The 23,431-nt window shown below is 38.7% G+C and overlaps 1 protein-coding gene across 1 annotated transcript; it reads right to left on the minus strand.

The window, feature by feature from the left end:
- Positions 1-1,905: 1,905 nt before the first annotated feature.
- Positions 1,906-22,310, minus strand: gpm6aa (glycoprotein M6Aa). Its single transcript, XM_006798849.3, has 7 exons — positions 21,799-22,310; positions 10,349-10,541; positions 9,208-9,364; positions 8,099-8,252; positions 5,581-5,657; positions 4,891-4,956; positions 1,906-3,890 (listed from the first exon to the last, which is right to left on the minus strand). The coding sequence occupies exons 1-7, from the start codon at positions 21,833-21,835 to the stop codon at positions 3,738-3,740; spliced, it is 837 nt and encodes a 278-aa protein (XP_006798912.1). The 5' UTR covers positions 21,836-22,310; the 3' UTR covers positions 1,906-3,737.
- Between the last annotated feature and the right edge of the window lie 1,121 nt (positions 22,311-23,431).

Raw genomic sequence — 23,431 nt, forward strand, 5'->3', positions numbered from 1 at the left:
TTTTGTTCTATTCTTTGTCAAGATGATCCCACGCCGCTTCAGTAATGCTGAGGTGCACACTCTGGGGAGACCATCTAGTGATTGATGGTGTGCCATTGTGTGTGCTTTTTCTGTCCAAGTACACTTTTACTCCATTGGCAGTGGGTTTGGAATCGCTATCATGGTGAGAAATGAAACCTTTGTCAATCAGGTGTTTTCCAGGTGGTGTTGCGTGACGGATCAAAATCTCACAGTACTTTTCTGTTTTTTCTGCTGTACCTCTCTCCTGACCTCCTCCATACATTTCGAGCATGATTCCAACCAATTTCAGATTTGGGTTCATCACTCAAGGAGACCTTTTACCCACTGATATTCTGTACAATTCTTGTGTAATTTGGCATACATCAGCCTTTTCTCCCTGTTTTTTTCCCTTAAGAATGGCTTCTCAGTAGCCACTCTTCCACTGAAACCATTTCTCATTAGGCTTCAGTGAACAGTAGATGGATCAACTGAAGATGTGCCAGATGAATCTCTCAGGTCGTGTGTCAAGTCTTTGCTGGATTGTTTCCAATTTCTGAAGGACATGATTTTCGCATACTGTTTATTATGCTGTAGGTGTGCCACTTTTTCTTTTGTCCTACATTTTTCTGGTTTTATCACATTCCTTTAAGGACTCTCTGCCGCCCATGCCAAGGTATGATATGTTTTTGATTAACAGATTTGGGGTAATAGCTCTTTAGGAATCACCTTGTCAGTGCAAAAATACAATTTTACACCTGTCAAACTTTGTTGTCTTTGGTATTTTTGTAGATTAACCTAAAGAAATGGAACAAATTATGTTTCTGCTAGTAACCAAGTGTTTAAATTCAATTTAAAATTGGTTCTTTCCTACATTGTCTGTTATGTGTAAACAAAACACCAGTACATCCTCTGAGTTAGGTGTCTTTTTTTATGCTAGTATGATTCCATGGTCAGTGTTGAGTAGCTTAACAATAGGTTGTTATTCATTTTTTATTTGAAGTGATTAAGAATAAAGCATGACATCTAGTGGTATAATGTAATTGCTGAGTTGATTTTCTTCTTACCTTTATTAGTGTTCTTTACTCTTTGATCATTTTAGTTAATCTGTATGTAATGAATCCTCTTGGCTGTACTTACAGATTCACTGGAAAGCTAAGAGTTTTAACTAACTCTTTAAAATCCTGTGCTACTGCCTGTATAGTTGGTTCTAGAGGTGGGAATCACCATACATCCCACGATACGATATTATCACAATACTTAACGCACGATACGATATTATTGCAATTTTTAAAAATATTTTGCGATATTCAGATTCTGTACATAAAGGTAAACTTTATCAATATTCATTTTATCTAATAACAAAGTCTCACACTCAGTCTTTCTCTCATTTCAGTCAGTTATATTGGTGACAAACTGAACGGTTTGTATCACAGTCTAGTCCAACTTAACTGAACGCAACCATCTGGTACAATTATAGCTATTCTGAACTATGCAATTTGTGAAAACTATGCAGCCCCTTCAGCAACTGAAGAATTTGAAAGTAAATCAAAACAAAATATAATTTTACATTAAATCAAAAAGTTTTAAACTTAATTAAAATAAAACATGTCTTAAATTAAAATAAATAAACTGTCATGTTTATTGCTGCCAAAAAAAAAAGTTAAACACATTTGGACAGTGAAGGAATGTCAGGATTCTTGCTCAGAAAAAGGATCAACATGCTCTGAAGTCAGAGCATGTTCCAGTCCACAAAAACTTTTTTTGTAACAAAATATCGATTTCTGCTGTCCCTGTATCGATACATTATTAGCAAACAAAATATCACGATACTACACAGTATCGATTTTTTCCCCCACCCCTAGTTGGTTCACATCAAAACAAACTGGACACAAGAAACCAATGGTATTTATTAACAAGTACACAAGTGAATTTTATTTATGCAAGCAAATTTGATCATACAGGTCAAATAAGCCACTTCAAGCTGTTGGCACATGAATATACAAAACAGATTAGATTTAAAGCCTGCTACTAAGCATCTGTAGTGAAAGTACAAAAGACTAATACGAGGAGAAAGCTGAAAGCGTTTTTTCAGATCATTACAGAGTATGCAATGTTGGTACAAGTATTAGCTTTAAGACATGGTTTAAACCTCATCACAAACTAAATAGACACAACTCAAAGACTACAGTCGCTAATATTAGGAGCATAACGCAGTAAGCGTGGGAGGTTTAGTACTGCACATATAAACAAAAGGTTTATCCAGCAAGACAGTCAATAGTGTAAAAATCAAGAGGTGAAATAAAGTAACTTATGAGTCAAAAAGACTATATTGATGCATGTCCATGCCACGAGAAACATCTAAATTCACAGTCTTTACTAACAGTACAGTTATCCAACTTTGAGTTGAACATCAATGCGCTTACATCTAGAGAGAGCACAGAAATGGTCAAAGAAGTGCATGAAACTAGCTTTGAGAAATACTGACAGAAAGAAAAAAATCGCCAGGCAATGAACTGACAGGCCACCTCTGTATGTGGATTTATAGGCAAGTTACAGTTACTGTAATGAACAAAATTACGGTGACGCACACTTTTCTCACATCTGAAAATTCCACCAAGGAGTGCCATTACACAGACAACTTCTTTTCAGGTTGGGGCTGATAGATGCAGGTAGGACTGATTTCTTCTTACTGTCACAAGAGATGTCTTTAAATGTCAGTGCTTAACATATAGGTATACTTATCAGTATATACAGTGCAGAGTACTGCAAAGCAGGAGATTAGTATTTATAAAGTTCAACTTTAGAAATTAAAAAAGAGAATATGAAAGCATGTTTGCATGTGCATTTGTGCGAGTCCGAAAATATATCTAAATGGCAAATATATCATAAAATAACCCACAATTTATCTTCAATTCACTAATCCTATCTATCAAAGTCAGTATTTCCTGTTTAACAGGCTTGGCACATCTAGCAAATATTATTTTACTCTGATTTGGTATTTTTGCGTTCTCTTGCTATTTTCTTTTTAAAATTATGTTTCACATAGAAAAACAGATTAAATTGCTTTCATGTGAAAGTGGTTTTAATCCCTGGGAATACTGGTATGGCAAAGGCTTACAATGCTTCATAGTTGTATTGTGAAATTTAAAATATTTTCAAAACTAACCATCCACTCACATACAGTACACAGTTCTTGAACATGAAATCTTCAGACACACGACATGAGAAATGTGCTTGAAAACCCTTTGAAGCCCCTGTTGACCCCCTCAGGAAATCATTATAAAATAAATTATCCATGAAAGCAAAATGACACTTGGTATAAAATAAAGTTTAAGAAAAGTAAAACAATTGTACACTATTAAAAAAAAAAAGAGAAATACTACTGCTACTTCTGACTCTAAAAACTACACAAAAACTACTGTCAGCACTAAATAACTCTTATTCAACTTGTTCAATAATACAACTGCCAAAATGATAACACCATCCATGAGAGAGGTAAAGGGGCTTTTTTTTTTTTTCATCTGAAATGCTGTTTGTGACTGGGGAGGTTTATGTGACGTTCCCCCCCCCAAGACCACATTTGTCATATGACGCACCAGTGACATCAGCAGTGGCGAGGGCCCTAGGCGCCATCCGCCCCCCCTCGGGAGGGGATGGTAGAGAGAGACAGATAGAAAGCAAGAAGAGAGAGAGAGTGAGAGAGGCCGGAGTGGCAGGGCCAGGCCTCACGCTGGTTTTTATGTGTAGGCGTTGAGACGCTCCTTGGAGCGAGTGGAATGGATGTCGTGAAGCTCCTGCTCCTCCTTTGACTTGATGTCTTCATACTTCTGCATCCGGCAGGCGTCCTTCACGTAGGCCCAGTTGGCAGATAGCACCATCAAGTAGTGGATCTGTAAGAAAATGATCATTCCCATTTAGCAAATCACACACGGTGGGCTGTATTTCATAATCTAGGCATTATCATTATTGATTTCTTAAATGTATTCATTTTTAATACTGAATAGACTTTAAAAGCTGATCTGAACCCCTGGATTAAGGACAACAATCGTCCAGCAGGTGGCAGCATAATTCTAACTGTAGTGTTGGACTTGTGTTACCATGGCAGCAGTGGTTATAATGAATGTATTGTGGTCTAATGACTGAGACTGTTACACAGCTTTTCTTTTCACAGGGACTGACAGTTTTATATTTGCTCTGCAAATATGCAGTAGGACCATTTGACTGAGATTAAAATACAGAAGCTATACTACTACTACTAATAATAATAATATTAATTATTATTATTATTGTTCATGTTGTTATTGCACGTGTCGTTTTTCTATTTCTTATGAACATTATTCATTAATTTATGTGATTTCTTTACTTCAATATTGAGGTGCACCAGTGCTTCTGTGGTTTTCCAGCTAAGTTTGGAGGGATTAATCACAGCAAAAAAACTGCGATGTGAGTAAACTAGTTCAGCCCACAATTTGCACCATCATCTCGAGTAGCAAACACTTTCTGTTTCTCAGAAAATGGCTCCTTGCAAATTGCTGATTACTGAGTGATGTTTGCAACAATCTCAGAGCCTTTCTTCTCCCTGTTTCCATGACAACGGCATGACATGCCTGGCTCCTCCGAAAGAGGGAGGGAGACAAACTGTCTTTTTCACTGCGCCAAAATGCCTTCTCTCCTATCTACAGCTATTCTCTCACAGGTAAATATAACAGAAGCTACTGATCCCGCTACAGCATTTCTTCTCACCTGCCTCCATTTTCAAAAATTGTCTTACCACTGCACAGTGTTTGCTGCAACAGCAAAGCTTAATCTGATCTTCATGAAAAAAATACTGCATTACTTAAAATAAATTAATAATTTCAGTTTGTTTTCATTTTCTTATCGGTGGCTTACCATAGCAATAACAGCAGCTCCTGCTCCAGCAAGGGCGCAGATGAACAGGTGGAATGTCATATCCAGCTGGATCAAAAACAAACCGCAGGACATATTAATCCTCAGGGGTTAGCAGATATATTTGGCAATCAAAATTCATTGACTCTATTCTTTTAATAAAATCCATAAATTCACATTTGATATCTGTGACACATTTACCATCAGTATGTAAATGCTCAAGTTTCTCATCAGAAAAATTGCAATTTCAGTGTTAAAAAATACTGAAGTCAACTGTCTAACATGTGAGTTTGGGGTCATAGTCTGAGTTTTCTGTCAAACTTTGACTATTAAGTCAAATAATTTGAATGGCGTTGCAATGGATTTTTGGATTTCCCTGTTCCTTAGTATAGGTGCACTATTTTCTTTTGCCTTTGTGGTGTAGAATGTGTGAATCTGACAAATCTGACAATATTATTGGTGTAATGAGGACTAACTGGTGGTTTTTTTTGCAGTTGATGCAGGTTCTGTTAATTATTTTTCATTTAAAAGTAACATTTAGAAGAATACCTGCAAGGAATGCCACTGTTGGAAAGTTATTCACAGTGATGTCTTCACTATATTACGTAATGATTTGTCTTATGTTTGAAATGTGTAATTCATTTTACAGCATGACAACATTAGACATTATTCAGTACTCAAAAGTTACCTTACCTCATTGGATTCACACATCCTGTAGAACTTCTCCGATCCAGTGCACATAGTTCTGGCCTCCGCAATTGGCACAATACCTGAAATGAGTCGGTATATTACATACATGTAAATATTATACAGCAGAGACGACCATAGGATGCAAATAGTGGCAAAAGGTTTATATGGACTATCAGAGTATTATATTACATTTTTTTCTATTCACATAGTCCCACAGGTGACATATACACTCACCTGTCACTTCATTAGTCGCACCTTGCTACTGTCGAATCATTTTACACTATCGTTTGTTTCGTGGTGTCGCAAAAGAAACTGTTTACGGCAATATATTTTCATGTTTTGATGGTCACTGTAGTGGCTATATTAATTTCTTAAAGTTCTCTCTTTCTCATATATTTAATATAACCACACTACGGATGGACAAGCTACAGTTTTTATGCGTTGTCGTTAGCAACAATGACAGTAGCGTGTCCGCTTGTTTATGTTCCACATAAACCTTTCACAATAAAGCTCAAGATCCTGTTGAGACTTTTCAAAATAAACTGAATTACGTGAAAGAGTATGCATATTGTTTATGGATGAGAAGTAAAAAAGAGCCGCCAGGTGCTAAAAAATAAACCTTAGACTCAAACGTTAGAACAGGCTTTTCCCCGCAACACGCAGTGTAATAAATACTCACAAAGAACAACTTATGTATAGTTTCATGCATCGGTTAAAACACTCGACTCCAGGTACACGACGCCCAGCTGGAAACACTTCACACAAGTCGACCTGCCCGAGATTCACAGAATTTACAGAAAATGTTACATTTTTGTGATTTATATCGTTATCGGACGATAGATGTCTTATATGATCCATAGTTACATTAACATAAATTGTATTTCTAAAATGAAATTCCATTCTTAATTCATATGGGTTTTTATAATGCTGGCCTACCCTCCGTATCTATAACAGCTTAACATCTTCTGGGGAGGCTTTCTACAAGGCTTAGGAGTGTGTTTATAGGAATTTTTGACCATCCTTCCAGAAGCGCATTTGTAAGGTCAACCACTGATGCTGGATGAGAAAGCCTGGCTCATAATCTCCGCTCTTATTCATCCCAAAGGTGTTCTGTTGGGTTAAGGTCAGGACTAGGGGACAGTCAACTTCTTCCACACCAAACTTGCCTATCCATGTCTTTATTGGCGTTCCTCAAAATGACACACAGTCATAAAGTAATGTTGGAACAGGCAGGTGCCATCCCAAAGCTGTTCCCACAAAGTTGGGAGCATGAAATTGTCAAAAATGATATGGTATGCTGAAGCCCTAAGAGTTCTTTTCACTGTAACTAAGGAACTGAGTCCTACTCCTGAAAAACAACCCTACACCATAACTCCCCCTCCAACAACTTTATACAGCACAATGTCATCATATAAGTACTGTTCTCTTGGCTACCACCAAACCCAGACTCGTCCAGCAGATTGCAAGAACATGGCTCCACTCAGTGGAGTAGAGTGGCAGTGTGCTTTACACCACTGTATACCGTGCTTTACATTGGGTTTGGCGATTTAAGGCTTGGATCCAGCTGCTCGCCCATGGAAATATATTCCAGAAGGCTCTCTACCCACTGTTTTTGCGTTAATCTGAAGTCCACATGAAGTTTGGACGTCTGTAACGATTGGTTTTGCAGAAAATTGGTGACCACTGTGCACTATGTGCGTCACAATCCACTGCTCTGTGATTTTTCATGTGGCTGTGGCTAATTTGCTCTTGTTTCCAAACTCTTCCACTTTGTTGCACTACCACTAACAGTTGACTGTGGAATATTTAGTAGTGAGGAAATTTCCCGACTGGACTTGTTGCACAGGTGGCATCGTATCATGATACCAAACTGGAACTGACTGAGCTCCTGAGAGCACCCCATTCTTTCACAAATGTGAGGATGCAGAAATGCAAACATCAAGACTCATCAGACCACGCAATATTTTCCAAACTTCTGTTGGCTATTTTTCTGAACTTATTGCACCCTCAGCTTCCTGTTTTTCACTGACAGGAGGAGCACTTAGTGTGGTCTTCTGCTTCTGCAGCCTATTTGGTTCAAGGGTTGATGTGATGTGTGTTCAGAGTTGCTCTTCTGCATACGGTTGTTACAAATGGTTATTTGAGTTACTGTTGCCTTCGTAGTAGCTTTAATCAGTCTGGCTATTTTCATCTCACCTCTGGCATCACCAAGGCATTTTCACTCAGAGAACTGCCTCTCACTGTATATTTCCACTTTTTTAAACCATTCTCTGTAAACCCTAGAAACAGCTGTGTGGAGAAATCCAAGTAGATAATCAGCCACAGGCGGTGGTGTAATGTGACCCAAGGCAAGATGTATCCGTGTTTTTATGTTCTTTATGCCAAATTTTCACATCTAGTGTGAATTTTTATATGGTGTTTATCATTTCCATACAGTCTCATTGTGCTATACTTAAAAAAATAATATCATTTTACTCACTTTTATTATTTAGCCATATCCTAAAGTGATATTCATGCTTACCATATTGGCGTGGGTCAAGGCATAGGGTGGGTCCCTCCAGGACAGTAATATTTTGGCAAATATTCCAGATGTTGAAATATATGAAAACTGGAATGGAGGTAAATGCAGTCACTCCAAGCCAAGCCAGCATGAAGATGTATGTCAGCATGATGAACTGAAAGGGGAAACAGTACAGATGGATTACTGAAGTGGAACCGTATTTATTTGTAATATTAACACCTTCCAAGGCGCTGTGGCTAGTGTAAAACTGATCATTTAGACGTTGACTCGTCTATGTTTAGATGTTGACGCCAAGGTCTTCTGAGATTAGTTTTTGTTGTAGTTAATATTTTTATATCCTCCAAGTTATTTTATAGGATTGCTGCATGCTCTTTCATATGTTCTGGATGCGTGCTGATAATTTATTTTGTTCTTGTTTCAGCAGTATTACCATATTGAACACCGATCAGAAATAAACCTTATATTGTCCTTGATGGTTGATTACTGTAAGTACTACATATGATATTAGCTTGTCAAGAAACGTTAGTTAAAAGAACAAATCATTATCATTTTCTATTCTTCCTGTTAAATAAAAACAGCTTCAAGAGAAGCTAAAGAAAAGGTGATAAGATCAACTTTCCTCTGTGTAGACAGATTTCTTTAGCAGAGGAACTTGGGAAATCTAAGATTTTGATATATTGATTATGAGAAAGTACTATATATCAAACATTAGGTTTGTATATCTCCCTTCAATGTCTTCTTTCCTTGGGGAAAAATGCAGTGCTATTTATACTTTCTTTTATACGGGAAAATAAAGATAGCTGAGTTATAGTACTCGTAAAAGCTCTATTGTGGCTGACCCTTTTCAGCCTTTTCAAAATAGTGAAACCTCACCAAATACAGGGGTCAACTCTAAAAGAAATCTATTACACATAGAGCTTGGGAGAGCACGAGTAGTGTCACATTGTCCACAAAAAAAATGTCAGCTATTGAAAGCTACTCAGCCTTCAAGGGAAAGTTCCTGGGAAATGACCTGACATTTACTAGGTGATTCCCGACAAGAGCAAAAGCTTATATAGAGTAATAGACATAGATTTTATAGTTAGCATGAAGTAAAATAGTAGCCCTACCCAGGCACTGACACAACGTCCACATGTTGTGATCTTGAAGTCCCCGTACAGATCTTTAATGGCACCACTTGTGAAGAATCCCTCCACCATTAGCAGGATGCCATAGACGAAGAAAGCCGATGCAATGCCGTAAATCACATACTTAATAATGTCAATCCTGGAGAAGGAATACAGAACAACAGAAATTAGGGGTGGGGGGAAAAATCGATACTGTGTAGTATGGTGATATTTTGTTTGCTAATAATGTATGGATACAGGGACAGCAGAAATCGATATTTTGTTACAAAAAAGGTTTTTGTGCTCTGACTTCAGAGCATGTTGATCCTTTTTCTGAGCAAGAATCCTGACATTCCTCCACTGTCCAAATGTGTTTAACTTTGTTTTTGGCAGCAATAAACATGACAGTTTACTTATTTTAATTTAAGACATGTTTTATTTTAATTAAGTTTAAAACTTTTATTTCATGTAAAATTATATTTTGTTTTAATTTTACTTTCAAATTCTTCAGTTGCTGAAGGGGCTGCATAGTTTTCATAAACTGCATAGTTCAGAATAGCTATAATTGTACCAGATGGTTGATTCAGTTAAGTTGGACTAGACTGTAATACAAACCGTTCAGTTTGTCAACAATAAAACTGAAATGAGAGAAAGACTGAGTGTGAGACTTTGATATTAGATAAAATGAATATTGATAAAGTTTATCTTTATGTACAGAATCTGAATATCGCAAAATATTTTAAAAAATTGCAATAATATCGTATCGTGCGTTAAGTATTGTGATAATATCGTATCGTGCGTTAAGTATTGTGATAATATCGTATCGAGGGATGTATGGTGATTCCCACCTCTAACAGAAATGCAGTTTATAAAAATAAGAAGTTACCCTTTCTTTTTAAGATGTTAGCAAGCATATTCATACAAAAATACTCACACAGGAAAATTATATAGATAATTGCAGGTCATTACATTTGCCTGTTAAACAGAAGCAATCAACATATCTGTCTTAAATTGGCTACGCTTGTTGTGATTGTGCGGTGGATCTCTGGGAAAGCACATATAATTGTGTATTTTATAGTGTGGAAGTATGCAAATTATGTTTTCTTGCTGATCAACAGGGCTGTTTAGAATCTTTGTTACTTACATTGTAAAGACATCCAGTGAATCCACAGGGCTCCTCACAACCTCAAAGTAGTCCTGGAGGATGGTGACAGTGCCAGTCAGGGCTTCGTGTCCACAGCCACAGAAGAGGGCCACACCAGCATACAGCAAGATGGTGGCTACGAGGGATGGGTATGGAATCCCACCCAGGCATTTGATGCAGCATTCAAGGCATCCTAAACGGAGAACGAGATTAGCCAACGAAGACTGTTAAAAACACCAGACGTGGCACAAAGTAACAGAGACATTTTTGCTGTATTTGCTGCATTTTAAATTATTTATCAACACATTAGCATTGAGCAAATGCATCTGCATGCAGTGCACTGTATTTCCATTTAATATTTTCCAGCAATTAAACCAGCTGGGAGGTAGCGATGCATGTAACACTGCAAGCTAGTTTGACTGCAGTACTCCTTTCCCTTATGTTAAAAAAACAACAACAAAACCCTTTCAAACAACTGTGTTATTTGTTCTGTCAGCTCTATAGCCCTACGGATGATGCTGACATTTTATATTTAGCGATACAAACTCAGCCTTGGTTTCACATAGTAATCATGACCTTTAACCCCATTCTACTTTCCTCAGCTTCCTGTGCCAGGGGGTTCTTAAGGTGACAAATCACTGCTCAGGCTCATCTTCAATCTCCTGTGACACAGACTGCTCACAAAGAAGCCACGTCTGTAAATATTGTAGCCAGGTTTGCCTTTATGAATTGCTTTGATTTATGAGTCTCCATCTCATGTGTGTGTGTGTGTGTGTTTTGTGCTACTGAGTCAGTCATTTCCCAGTAACTACAACAGAGGTATTTCCTGTGTAAGTGCGAAACAAATCCAGCATTGCAGTGTTTTGCTGTATATCATCCAGACAGATACATTTTTCACAAAGCCAGACTAGTCTGAAACAGCTAGACCTGTATTAAAATGGGAGAGCTGCTTCATAAGTATCCTAAATGATTAAAGTTGAAGTCAGTATACAAATGTGGTATATGTGCTTTTATGACCAGCACGGCGTTGCTCTTGATCAGATGTAAGATGATCATGGATTAAATTCATCTGCATTGGTTTTGCTGTGCTCATTCAGAAGAGATGCAGTGACTCTTGTAAGTTGCAAAGATGATAAGATTTCAGGATGTTTTCAGCTCCATTCTTTTAAAGGTTGTCTAGTCATCTTCACTTTTGTTTCAAGGCAGCAGTCAGACCAATATTCCTCCTCCTCAACTCTCTTCGTGTGACTCTGATCCAGACATGAGTGGAATACCAAGTAGCTGGTCCGCCCGCTGGGCTGTGCTGAGCACTCAAATGCTTGGTGCAGTTACAACTAGGGGTGGGTTTTTATAATCGATTTATCGATTAAAATCGATTCTGGCTTGGATAACGTAAAATCGATTCATTAAAATCCTGAATCGATTTTTTAATATAAATTTATTTTGCCCAAAATGCCAGAATCTCTGGTGAAATCTCACAAAATTTCAACAACCACCAAACAGCTAAGACAGTAAATGAGAGCAGGAACACGGATTCTGCACAAAGACTTAAACACACAGCGCAACCCGCGGATCAGAATCAGTTAGATGTCACCTTTCTCACCTGACCGCACGGACACGGTCGGGGCTGAAAGCCGACAGCTCGCTGATTCTGATCTGTCGGCGGGTCCGCGCTTTATGTTCATGCCCTTTATGCGCTTATTCTAAAGCTGTTAGTTTTATCTCCCTCCAAACAATATTGACTGAACCAGCAGCAAAAGAAGATCCAAACTACACTTCACATAAACATCGTCATGTATTCACTCTTACTTTTACTGTTTTGCTTCAACCACGATGCACAGCTCTCTCTCTCGCTCTCCCCCTCTCTCTCTCTGTACTGTTTTCTGCATTATTAGCTTGCTTGTTGCACAAGTCTACCGTTGTTTACAGCACTGTCGGCCGATGGGTTTTTTTTTCGTTTTATATACTTCCGGAAAGAAAACCTAATTTCTGCCGTTCAATACTGAACAAATTTAAACTTTTTAGAATTATGCAAAATGCAAAACGCTTAGCCGTGTCTCTAATAAAACCGCTGTAACTTCAGAGGTAATGTTCATGTGTTGATTAATGGTTTTCTTTCGTTTTTGATGTACTGCAGAATATTTTTATAAAATCCCAGGCCAGGAAAATCACCTTCATGTTTTTCTGTGCTTTATCCTCAGCTACTTTGACACAAAGGCATCTGCTGTGATGCTCACACCTTTGATAAAGTCTTGCGTGTGTCAGCTTCCTTTTTATAGATACAAAAATATGTAACTGTACTGATCTGAATTATAATATTTCTGACTGTCAAAATTTCCCAGATTCAAATCGAAGTGAATCGAATCAAATCGAATCGAATTAAATCAAATCGTGGATCGAATCGATTCGGGACCTTGTGAATCGGAATTGAATCGATTCTAGAAATCAGTGACGATACCCAGCCCTAGTTACAACCTTCACCCAGGGTTTCCTAGATTATCTACATCCTTACTGATGTTATCCACTGCTAGACTGGGGAATGTCTATTCAGCTTATGTGCTATATTTTAAACATGTTTCTGTCCATATCCGTGTTTGCTGAATGCTGTATCCTAAAACAATCCATGCAGCTTTTCACACTTCACACTACACAGTCCAAACAACTCTGCTGTGCCTGTTAATAAGCTTCTGATTTTAGTCTCTGTTTAAGTATTCTCAGCTCATACAGTGTATGCTTAGATCTAAGGTTTAAAGATGAGGTACACATATATATTGTCTTCCAAACCTTTTGTTGTTTAGAGGAAAGATTATAGTATGCATTATATCTGAAACTGGTGATTCCCCCATTGAATAGAGGGACTGCAGTGCCATTTGTCTGCCTTTATCATCACTGCCTTAGTAATTCTCCAACATTCCCACTGATTCACCTAGGAAGAGACTTCACCTTTAGTGCCTCTTGGTAACTATCAGGTACTTACAGTGCCACGTGACATGCGCTCCTAGGTGTTTTCACGCTAATTCACACCTTCTGTCATGTGACTCTGAGAACCTGTAGTAGATTTAAATGGCCTGGACTCCCTCTGGATCCAAGCCTTAAACAGATGCTGCTTAAATTCTGCCGTTTTAGTGCATTTCAGGAATACTTTGAGGGAAGCTCCCATAATTGAGGTGTCAGTTTAGTCATTGTAATCAAAAATGAATTTATATAAATCACTTTGTATAGTCCCACTTTGAGTAGAGCTGTTTTTATTTGGAAACCTGCATCCTAATACAATAATGAAAAAAGGACAGTTTTAAAGAACTCAATTCAGTCCTGTGGAAAACTAAGTACACCCCACGAGTCAACAGTTTGTAGAATCAGTTTGTAATTCTTTTCTGCAGGTTGTGACATTGTTGTGGAGGAACATTGGAACAAAGTCCAAAGTTCATGCTGCAAAATTGCCTTAGTTCATTGAGGTTTGTGGGCATTTGTATGTTCTCAGCACTCTTAAGGTCCCACCACAGAATTTCAATCAGTTGACTTTGACTCAGCTGATGCGACACTTTGATTCTTTTCACAAGTTCACGAGTTCAAGGTCACAATCAACTCAGTAACTGCAAGGTCCACAGGAACTGTGTTTGACAGTTGTTTGTGCTGATATGGTGCGATTGATTTTTGCCAAATCTCCACTTTGGTTCTGACTGTGCAAAGTACTTTCCAGAAGTCCTGAGGTTTGTTCAAATGCAACCCTTCCAATCACGCCACATTTAATTCCTATGGAAGCAGTAAGAGTGTGGTTAGCATAAAACTATGCAAAGTCATGTGTAAGCATATGTTTTTAACACGATTGCATTCTGCAGCTACAATATTTTGGATAGCAAATTTTTCTGTTATCATTATTTAAAGGTGTCAGCTTGTCTTTTTCTGGCAACTTATGCATGAAAAGGTCTCCAGATGCACCAGTGCCAAGGCTCTGAGACCAACCAAATACATGTTAACACACAATCCTGATAACTTTGCAGTATAATGTCTGGAATGCCTTAGAAATCAAGGATCTGTTACATAAACTGGACTTTATCAGATTCACTCATTCATTTCCCGAGGTCTCGTGAATGTAGCTATTTTTGTTCTTTGCTTGAGTACCCTCTGTCTGTCTGTCACTACCTCTTACCCCAGATTCATTATGTTGAGTTGCCTTATCACTTCAGGAAACAGGCACTGACAGAATTTACTGATGTAGCTGTGATTACTGACAAGATGAGAGTGAGGCAGAGAGTTCAGAAACACTTACCCTCTTGGCCACAGTGCCCATTTATGAGCCAGAGGAAGAGTCAACTGTTGAGTCAAGTACTACAAACACATGGATTTGTATGTAGTACTGATGGGATACAAATTACTGCAATGTTCCCAGTTTTATTTATTTCCAAACTATGTCGCTTGTATGGAAAAATACGGTTTTTCAGCCATCAGAAATAGATACAATAGATATAAGACATGTTCTCTTGCATTTTGAATCTTAAACACAGGAACGCAGCGGCCTTTGAGGTATGCTGGTGCTGATTTAGTGCAGTAATTGAGCGGAGCCTGTATTTAACATGAAGAGAAACAAGCGGTAATATCAATGATTTAAGTGATGGCTTCAATCAAGGCTTATTTCCTTGCTTTTCTGCACACAGCATAAAGCAGCTGCGAATTTACACAGACTACTTTTCCACCAAGCAGTAAACAGAATTGGCTACTAGTATGTTTGTACATTGTATTGTAAATGTAACTACAGAGTACCACACAGATAATATTTGCCTATATGTGACTTGACTTAAAGAGTTTCCACGGAAACAGTTGACGATGAAGTTAGAAGGCAGGATAAAAGCATTACTGAGTGGACGTAACCGACTAATGTTTTATTGATCGTCTGCTCTTAATTCCGTGGAAGGGAAACTCATCACACGCAGTAAAGAGAGGTGTGTTAGAAAAGGACCAGATTCAGTGATAAAGTTGTAAATGTAGGTTAAAACGTAAAAACTAACAAGGCTTCCATCTTTGTCTGAGAGAAAAAATGTATTCACGTGAGTAGAAACAGCTGAATTTACAGTAACTTCTTCTTAGCTTAGCTGCCCTTTTTCACATGTACTATGTTCCTTCCTGTTTTTGAAACTGCAGTGATAAAAGATCACCAGCAATTGGTTTATGATCTCATATGTTATCTGTCGTCCTCACCCCGTTAAAAAATACCAGTGCATGCTATCATTTGCTCTCTGTAAACCATCATTGATCCTAAATGAATTTGAGACTCTGAGTGGGTGAAAAATGGCAAACGGACGATTCTAAGAGTTAGTGGATGCTTGATCAATAATTTAGAAGTGGCACAGTGCGGAGGCACACAAGTCTCCCACATTCATTTTTCATGCTTTCTGCTTAGCCCCACATCACCTGTGATAAAAATAAAAGATGGCCTGCTTCAGGGGTCATGGGTAGTTGAACGGCCGCGTCGTATAGGAAACAATGACTGTCAAGTTTGGTGCAACCAAGCAGATTTAAAATGGACTAGCATTGCAGTGACAAGGACCATCTGTGTACTTGAATGAATATATGTGATGTATTTGTTTTGCCTTATTCTGAACTGGAGTACACCCCCAAATGTTTGAGGTAAGCTCAGTCTACAAAGCATCTTTTACTCAGAATAACCTATTTTCCAATCAGTAAAAAGCATTTAAGGATTTTCTTGCTTCAGCGTGTTGATTAAATACAAATTTCATTGGCGCAAATCTTAACTCTAGCAAAACCAGGATTAATGCTATTCAGTTTTGAACAAAGAGACAGATTTAGAAGATGGCACTGTTTTAAATATTTTATTTTCCTAGAACAAAGCCACGTTTTTTTTTCAAGGGAGGAAAGGGAGGGGGTGAAATTGAGGCTTGTGAGAGCCCAAACACCGTGGCCCAATCAACAGAAGGCGTCTCCCTAATACAAAGAGAAAGGATGACCCCCTCCCAGGGCCTCTCCCACCTCCCACTTCTCCTCCATCTGTCAGTGCCATAGCTGACAGGCAAAAGGGATACACACATACACACATTCTCTCTGACCTAGTCAACTTTTGCATGAGGGATGAGATAATGTTGTCCATATCAGATCAGTGCAGGGTTAATTTATGGAGTAACGGGGTGGATGATGAATTGGATGAATTCTGCGAATTACAGTGTTGTGATGTTTCTCAGACATTTCCACATTATGAAATTTGTTTAGTTCATCCATAAGTCAGTATTTGACGTGTAGTGGTCCTGTTAAACTGGGAAAATAATTTCTATTTAAGGCTAGATTACCTTTAAGACATTTTTTATGTCATATTTCTTAACCAAAATAGTTCCATAGCTAGTGAAATATCAGACATAAAAGTAATATTGGGCAGATTTTTACTCAAATGTTTGTTTATGCGACCCTGAATTGGATGAGCGGAAGAAAATTAATGGATAGATGGATGGTTGCTTGTGTTGGTTCATTCCTAATTAAAAAGGATTTCTTCCTTTTGAAGTCATATAGAGATATGAGGCTTTGCTTTTGATGCAGTTTTAGCATCTGAGAAAATAAATGACATGCTGCATTAGAGTATTAAATTAACAAAATTCATTAAAGACGATGACAGAAAAGGGAAAGATAATCTAATTCTGTGTCTGTGCATTCATTTCTAACACGAGAGATCCAATAAGAGAGATCAATTTTCCCACATACAGATAGCATTTATTAGGGGTTTTGCGTGGGGACGGGGTGGTGGTGAGCCCGGTCAGACGGAGAGAGAAGAGAGAGCGAGATCTCAGTGGGGGGATGGTGTGCCTGTGTCAGCCTGAGTGTAATGGGCGTGCATGTGTCTCGTTGCTTTCCTTGTTCCTTTAATGCACCCCACCCCCCTTCCCCTGCAGTGAGCAGGTTTTTTTCCAGCTCCTGTGTGCCCCCATCTCCTCTGCGCATGTTTAATCAACCAGCATGGTTGCCATAACAACCACAGCGCAAAATCTGAGAATAGACCGGGTACTTGAGAGCCGTGACCCACTTACTGTATGTCAACAAATTCAGTGGGACAATAGTGAACGAGACACATTACACATAAAACCCCTTCAGGGCTAAAAGGTTGTTCCACACCAGGCCTGAAAGCTCAGCTACTGATTTCCTCTCTTCCTTTTTCACAGAGAGATGGAAGAGTCTAAACAGGACTGCGTGACTGTAGACGTGTCTTTTGTCTAAGCCAAGTTCACTCCAGGAACTGGGGGGCAAAAGTCAAAAACACAGCAAAAGAAACAAGGTTTTTGACTTTAGGTTTATGCATTTTAACCATGCAGGTATTTCCATTTCACAGGGTGGAATGAGTTTAATTTTCCTGATTGCCAACCTTATAAGCAGCCAAAACCAAAGAATGCAGGGATTTGAAGCACAGCTCCAAAACAATAGACCATAGTGAGAGCATGTCTACAGAGTCCAACAACAGTGGAGTACTTCATACTGCATATTAGTACTTCAACACAACCCACAAGACACAATCATGTTGAGTGACAACAATATCATATTATCATTTTAAGATATTATCATTACAGTGAGCTAGTGTTTATCATCAATCTCAATGCAAGTAATTTTCAACACCTCTTTCCCTATGCCTATATCTATACCATTGTGTCATTGCTCAAAACAATAAGAGACCCCACATAAGGTTTTTAGCTGCTCCAGAAATAATTACTAGAACAACTGGTGGAACTCTCTTGACCTGGGCTGGGGCAGGCTTCAAAACAATAAGGGGCAGTAGAGGAGAACAGGAGCTCTTAGATAAGCTGCTACTTATACATGAAGTAATATATTCATGAAGTGAATAATATCTTCTAAATAATTTATTTCTTATCATATTTGATAAAAATAAACAAATGTGGTTTCATGTAGTGGAAAACCATTTGTCTGACCACAGCAACTGTGTTCAAAGCAGCATCTCCTTGCCTTTAGCCTAATGCAGATTTGGCATTTATCAAGTCAACTGCAAATTCAAAGTGCATGAAACTCGGTGAACCTTTAAAACTACAACCCAATTTTTCCATTGTGTATTACAGTCACACGATGTTACTCACATGATTATAGACGGACAAAAATGAGATGCTCAACATGCAACCACATGCTAATCAAACAGAAGGACAAACGCTACCTTGCAGAGTAGATTCTTGGCTCAGGAAATGCTAACAGGTGTGCCTTTCTCAGTTTTTCCATTCATCAACAGTTAGTACATCAAGTGTAAATGACCTGCAGAATCATGTTTGGTTTATTTAGCCACAGTATTACCCACCATATGGTCATTTCCAGAACTTTTAGCATATTTAGCCGTGTGTTCATACTGGTCTAAACCTGCTTTTTCAACAGAAGGGCGCTGGACTGCTCCCTGCTGCTAATGGCCACTTTGGTACATAGAGTGCGCTCATACATTTGGCTAGCAGCTGAAGTGAACAGTGCCCACCTGGTGCATCTGACTCATAATCTGAGATTTTGCAACCTCAGAAGAGGAAGACAGAAGGGCATTAGGATGCTGTGAGTGCACTCAGTGACACCTGCACCCCTTTGAGCTGGAAGTACCAATTTATCTACAGTCCGTTTGGTAGCTTGGATGATATCTTCATCAGCAAAATGATAAAGAATTGTGCTTTAAAATACGTATGTAAACGATACACATTTTATTCTATAAAATGCACATCACCAACTGTGGGGGCTCTGCTTCTACATCAGCGTCACGCAAAATGAGAAGCTTTTAAAATGTTGGTGTTTCTAGATGTCCAGTCTTACCAATTTCTGTACATTTATTGGGTAGAAGCTTGCTGCAGACAGAGGCCTGTCAAGTTATTATGTTTTCCTTAACAGTGTAGACTGTATGTATTTAATCTTTTCTATGATTTATCCCACTTTTTTGCAATTAAGGTTAGATTGTGAGTTTTTGGTCAAAACTGATCAATGATTATTACAAACTATTACATATTTCTCCAGAAAAATGTGCATGAAATCAAAGTGACATGGGTGGAAACATGACCATCATCAGAGGAGTCATTGCAATTATCTTTTGTCTTCACAAACTATAGAGGGGCTGTCAAATCAATAATTTAATAAACGATACAATCATTTAGGTAACCAACATATGTAAATTGCATTGCATAAAACTTGGTCTCCAGAACCTCCATCTTGGCGCATGGTGATAAACTTGACTTGAAATACTTAAAATAGTGACACTAGTCTAAGCTATAACCTTTCAAACACAATACTAACTAACAGGACCAGGGTGTATTTTCTTGTGTTATTTGTTTTTTAATGGTTAAATAATAATAGCCTGTGATTTACAAAAAAGGCTGTATGTTTCGACATCGAGCCACTCAGGATCCCAGGCAGTGATTGAGGTCTTTTTATGCACAAATTTCTATAATTTCTGCTACACATGGTCTACAGCAGCGGTCCCCAACCCCCGAGCCTCGGACCGGTACCGGTCCGTGAGTCGTTTGGTACCGGGCCGCGAGAGTTGAGGCTCAGGTGTGAAATGTATGTTTTTCTGGGTTTTTATCGGTTTTCAGCGTTATTTTGTTTTTATCGTTTACTCGGTTTTCCTGGGTCTTTTCACGTGTGTTATGAATAAATCTTTTTTTCGGTACCGGTACTAGTTTTATTTTGTTGTATTTATCCACGACACCTTAAAGGCCGGTCCGTGAAAATATTGTCGGGCATAAACCGGTCCGTGGCGCAAAAAAGGTTGGGGACCACTGGTCTACAGAATAATTGTTCAGTTTTGCCATTGGAAGGCTACAACATGGAAATGATTCCAACAACCAAACTGCCTGATGATATGCTGGAGAAGCTGCGCAATCTTAACTACTGTGGAAACCAGTCCAGTAGTTCTCAGTGTTGTCTAGAGCGGACTTATGATAGAAGGTGTCGGGCTAAAAACAAACATTAGCCGGTTAGCTGGTTGGTGTGTATTGGTCACTTTCCAAGAGCCTTTAGTTAGTTAGTTAGTTAGTTAGTTTAGTTAGTTTTTAGCCTTTAGTTTACTGTATAAAACAACACACGGCTTATTTCCTCATATTCACGTGATGATTGCTTGCTTGTGTTGACACATGGGCAGTGATTCATAAAAGCACCCTAGTGGCGAAAAAAGTGTGAGAAGCAGGTTGCATATGTCAAAGCAGAGCCTCTGCTGTAACAGGTTATTAACAGTCAATTTGGTTTTAATAAGCTTTTGTTCAAGAAAAATGAGCTTGCTTTATATGAGTACGTGCTAAATAATTACATTAATATTCTGCCCAAATTAATGGATCTGACAGATGGCTTTATTATCGAACTGTCATCCACAAATTGCCCATAGGGATGCCACTAAAAGTTGTTTGATCAAAATCTATAGGTTTTCTAGAACTTCTCCTACTGCGCTGCTTAGTCAAGCAGTTTGATTAAGCTTACTATATTCTCCCAAGCTTCTCATTTTCTTTTTCACTCTGTGCTGTAATCATTTCTGACTCTACATATGCGCCTCTTCTTGTCTCTCTTCCTCCCACATTCTTAGACACAGCAAACTATTCCTGTGCTTCTGAAATGTCATCAACAGGAGTGGGTGAAGAGGGAGTAGATAATGACTTTGCCAGCGCCATGGCAACTGTTTCAGTTCGTGTGTGTGCCTGTGAGTAGTGCTAAGTTGCGGGGAAGAGCGACAGGAGGCAACACAAACATATGCCTGACACAATAAATCTGAGAGAGAAGAAGGCAAGGGAGGTGAAATAAAAACGTGTTTTCTACATGAGAACAGCATCCTCTTTACCTTTGGTATTGTGTCATTCTTTAACAAAAAATATCTTTTTCCAATCCACTGATGAGAAAATACACTTGCTTTATACTGTTGCAACCATATACTGAATCATTCATGCAGAGAAACAAGATGCGGAGGTGTGAAGTATAAATAGCAATTCAGCTCTGCACAAAGCATACACTGCCCCTCCTAAGTGAATGAAAAAAAAAGAACCCCTAAAAACTCCTCCTGCAACAAATGCACAGTGAATTTTGCAAAGCACTGCTGCATCACACAGCACCTCGGTTTTTCCGACACAAAGGACAGAACCTGAAAGCTGCTGGTTTAAAGACTAGTAATAATAGTAGTTCAGTTTGGTTCCATGCTCTTCGTGTTTCTCTCTGTCATCACGACAAGCATGAAAGCCACATCAAGCAAACAAAGGCAGTCCAGCCCTTGCTGTAGCAGTTCACACCCCTGTGACTACCCAGACGGCTCATACAGACGTGCACTTTTCAGTGGAGTGCTGATACTCAGTGGACAAAAGAATTCCCACAAACAGATGCTCTTTTATTCAAAGAGGGTACGGCTTACATTTGTGCAGTTGTCTCCGCAAAGACACTACTGACACTGACAAAAGCAAACGTGCATAAATGAATTCATCAGAACATGCAAAGATTTACTTTCTTACCTTTCTGGGTCTGCCCCTCATCCATGTCTTCTTCCATTTTGCTTTTTCTTCTTTTTTTAAGTAGCTATCGATTAGTAAATAAATGTCCTGTGTAGGTTTAAAATCGTATTTATTTAAGGAGTAATCCACACATCAGTTCCCCTTTCTTTCTCTATACTCACTTTCTCTCTCTCTCACTCTGAACACTTAGATTGGCTGTCAGGTGTGGTTTCTGTCAAGTGACTGGGCGATGCAAAGGATCACTTAGCCTTTGTGGTACTGTCCATTGCAAACTGCTGTGGCAAGTACAGAACGCCTCCTTGGTCGCTGGTGGAGGAGGAGGAGGAGGAGAGGAGTAGCAGGGCTGGCTTGAGCTGAGGGTGGTCTCTGTGGTTTGAAGGAAAGCGCATGTGTGACAAAGAGCCATGCATTTGAAAAAGGGAGGTGTGCGGAAAATGTTGGATTAAAACACTAAAAGCAGCGACGGTGGTAGAACCTGAGCCAGAATCAAGATCTTTTCACTGTGTTGTCTAGACAGTTGTGTTCGTGAGTGTTGGTGACTATTGCTTGTCTCACCCTCCCTAAACAACACCCCCTCTCAGACAGAATGGTTAAGCCCATCACCCACCAACCCCCCTTCCCTTGCGAGGCTGCGGCTGCTCTATATTAGCACAACCTCTCATTAAATAAGTGAGGGGGTACATCTGATTTCGAAATGGGATTCTCCTAATCTTATTAGTCTTACAGATTAAATTATACGATCACCAAGGCGTTGTCATTGGATTCTTAAATTCTAAATGACACTACATGTCTAGAGCTGCAGACAAACAGCTCGCACACTGATGAAAACTGCTAAATAATTATGCAAATACATACCTAGATCATGGACAGGACACAAGGTAATTGGAATTGGAAATTGGTATTTTAAACTGCTGTTGAGTGAAATATGCTGTCTAAATAAAACCTGACTTGACAAAGTATGGACAGATGGGTGAATGGATGGATGATCAGACAGGTGGATTAGATGAAACTTTAATGATCCCTATGGGGAAAGGAAGCTTCTGCTGCAGCCAAGACCTGAGAGGCAATAGCGAAGGAGGCAAGTGAGGGTTGTGAGAGTGATTCAAGTAAGCACGCTAACTTAAATAGACTGCAAAATATTAATCGGATGGGAGTTCAGTAAATTAACTTGCTAGAAATCACTTTTAGTTATCTTATTTGTGCCTGCTGTAATACCAGGAATGCCAAAAGCTTCACTCATAGGCCTTTCAGAAGAAAAGCAAGATAAAGTTTTTATGGTAATTATGGTAATGTGATGTGTATGTGATCATTTATTAATGATTCTATATAATGCTTTATTAATGTTTCATTGCTTAATGTAACATTCATTGAATTATTCAATTAGCCTACTTTAGTTTGTTGTCTAACCAACTGGTGTGTCAAAAATTACCATACCACTGAGTACCGCTTTGTAATTCAAATTAGCATTAAATGTTTATTAGCTTTTCTGGCAGCATGGATCAACGGATGGTGATGTCTGTAGTAAGAATCCAACCTTTCAGTCCAGACTTTTAATACCTCGATAAGTGTCAGATGCATTATTTTGAAATATTGTGCAGAAATTCCAGAATGTCCAGATAGCAGATACGGATAT

Source organism: Neolamprologus brichardi, chromosome 2, assembly GCF_056152115.1.
Source record: "Neolamprologus brichardi isolate AB-2024 chromosome 2, ASM5615211v1, whole genome shotgun sequence".
In the NCBI taxonomy this organism is placed as follows: Eukaryota; Metazoa; Chordata; class Actinopteri; order Cichliformes; family Cichlidae; genus Neolamprologus; species Neolamprologus brichardi.

Excerpts from the sequence above, each read along its gene's own strand:
- gpm6aa (XM_006798849.3), bottom strand. The coding sequence starts at position 21,835 with ATGGAAGAAGACATGGATGAGGGGCAGACCCAGAAAG. Across the intron at positions 10,542-21,798 it reads TGAGGGGCAGACCCAGAAAG|GATGCCTTGAATGCTGCATC; the intron begins GTAAGAAAGTAA and ends TTCTCCGTTTAG. Across the intron at positions 8,253-9,207 it reads GACGTTGTGTCAGTGCCTGG|TTCATCATGCTGACATACAT; the intron begins GTAGGGCTACTA and ends TTCCCCTTTCAG.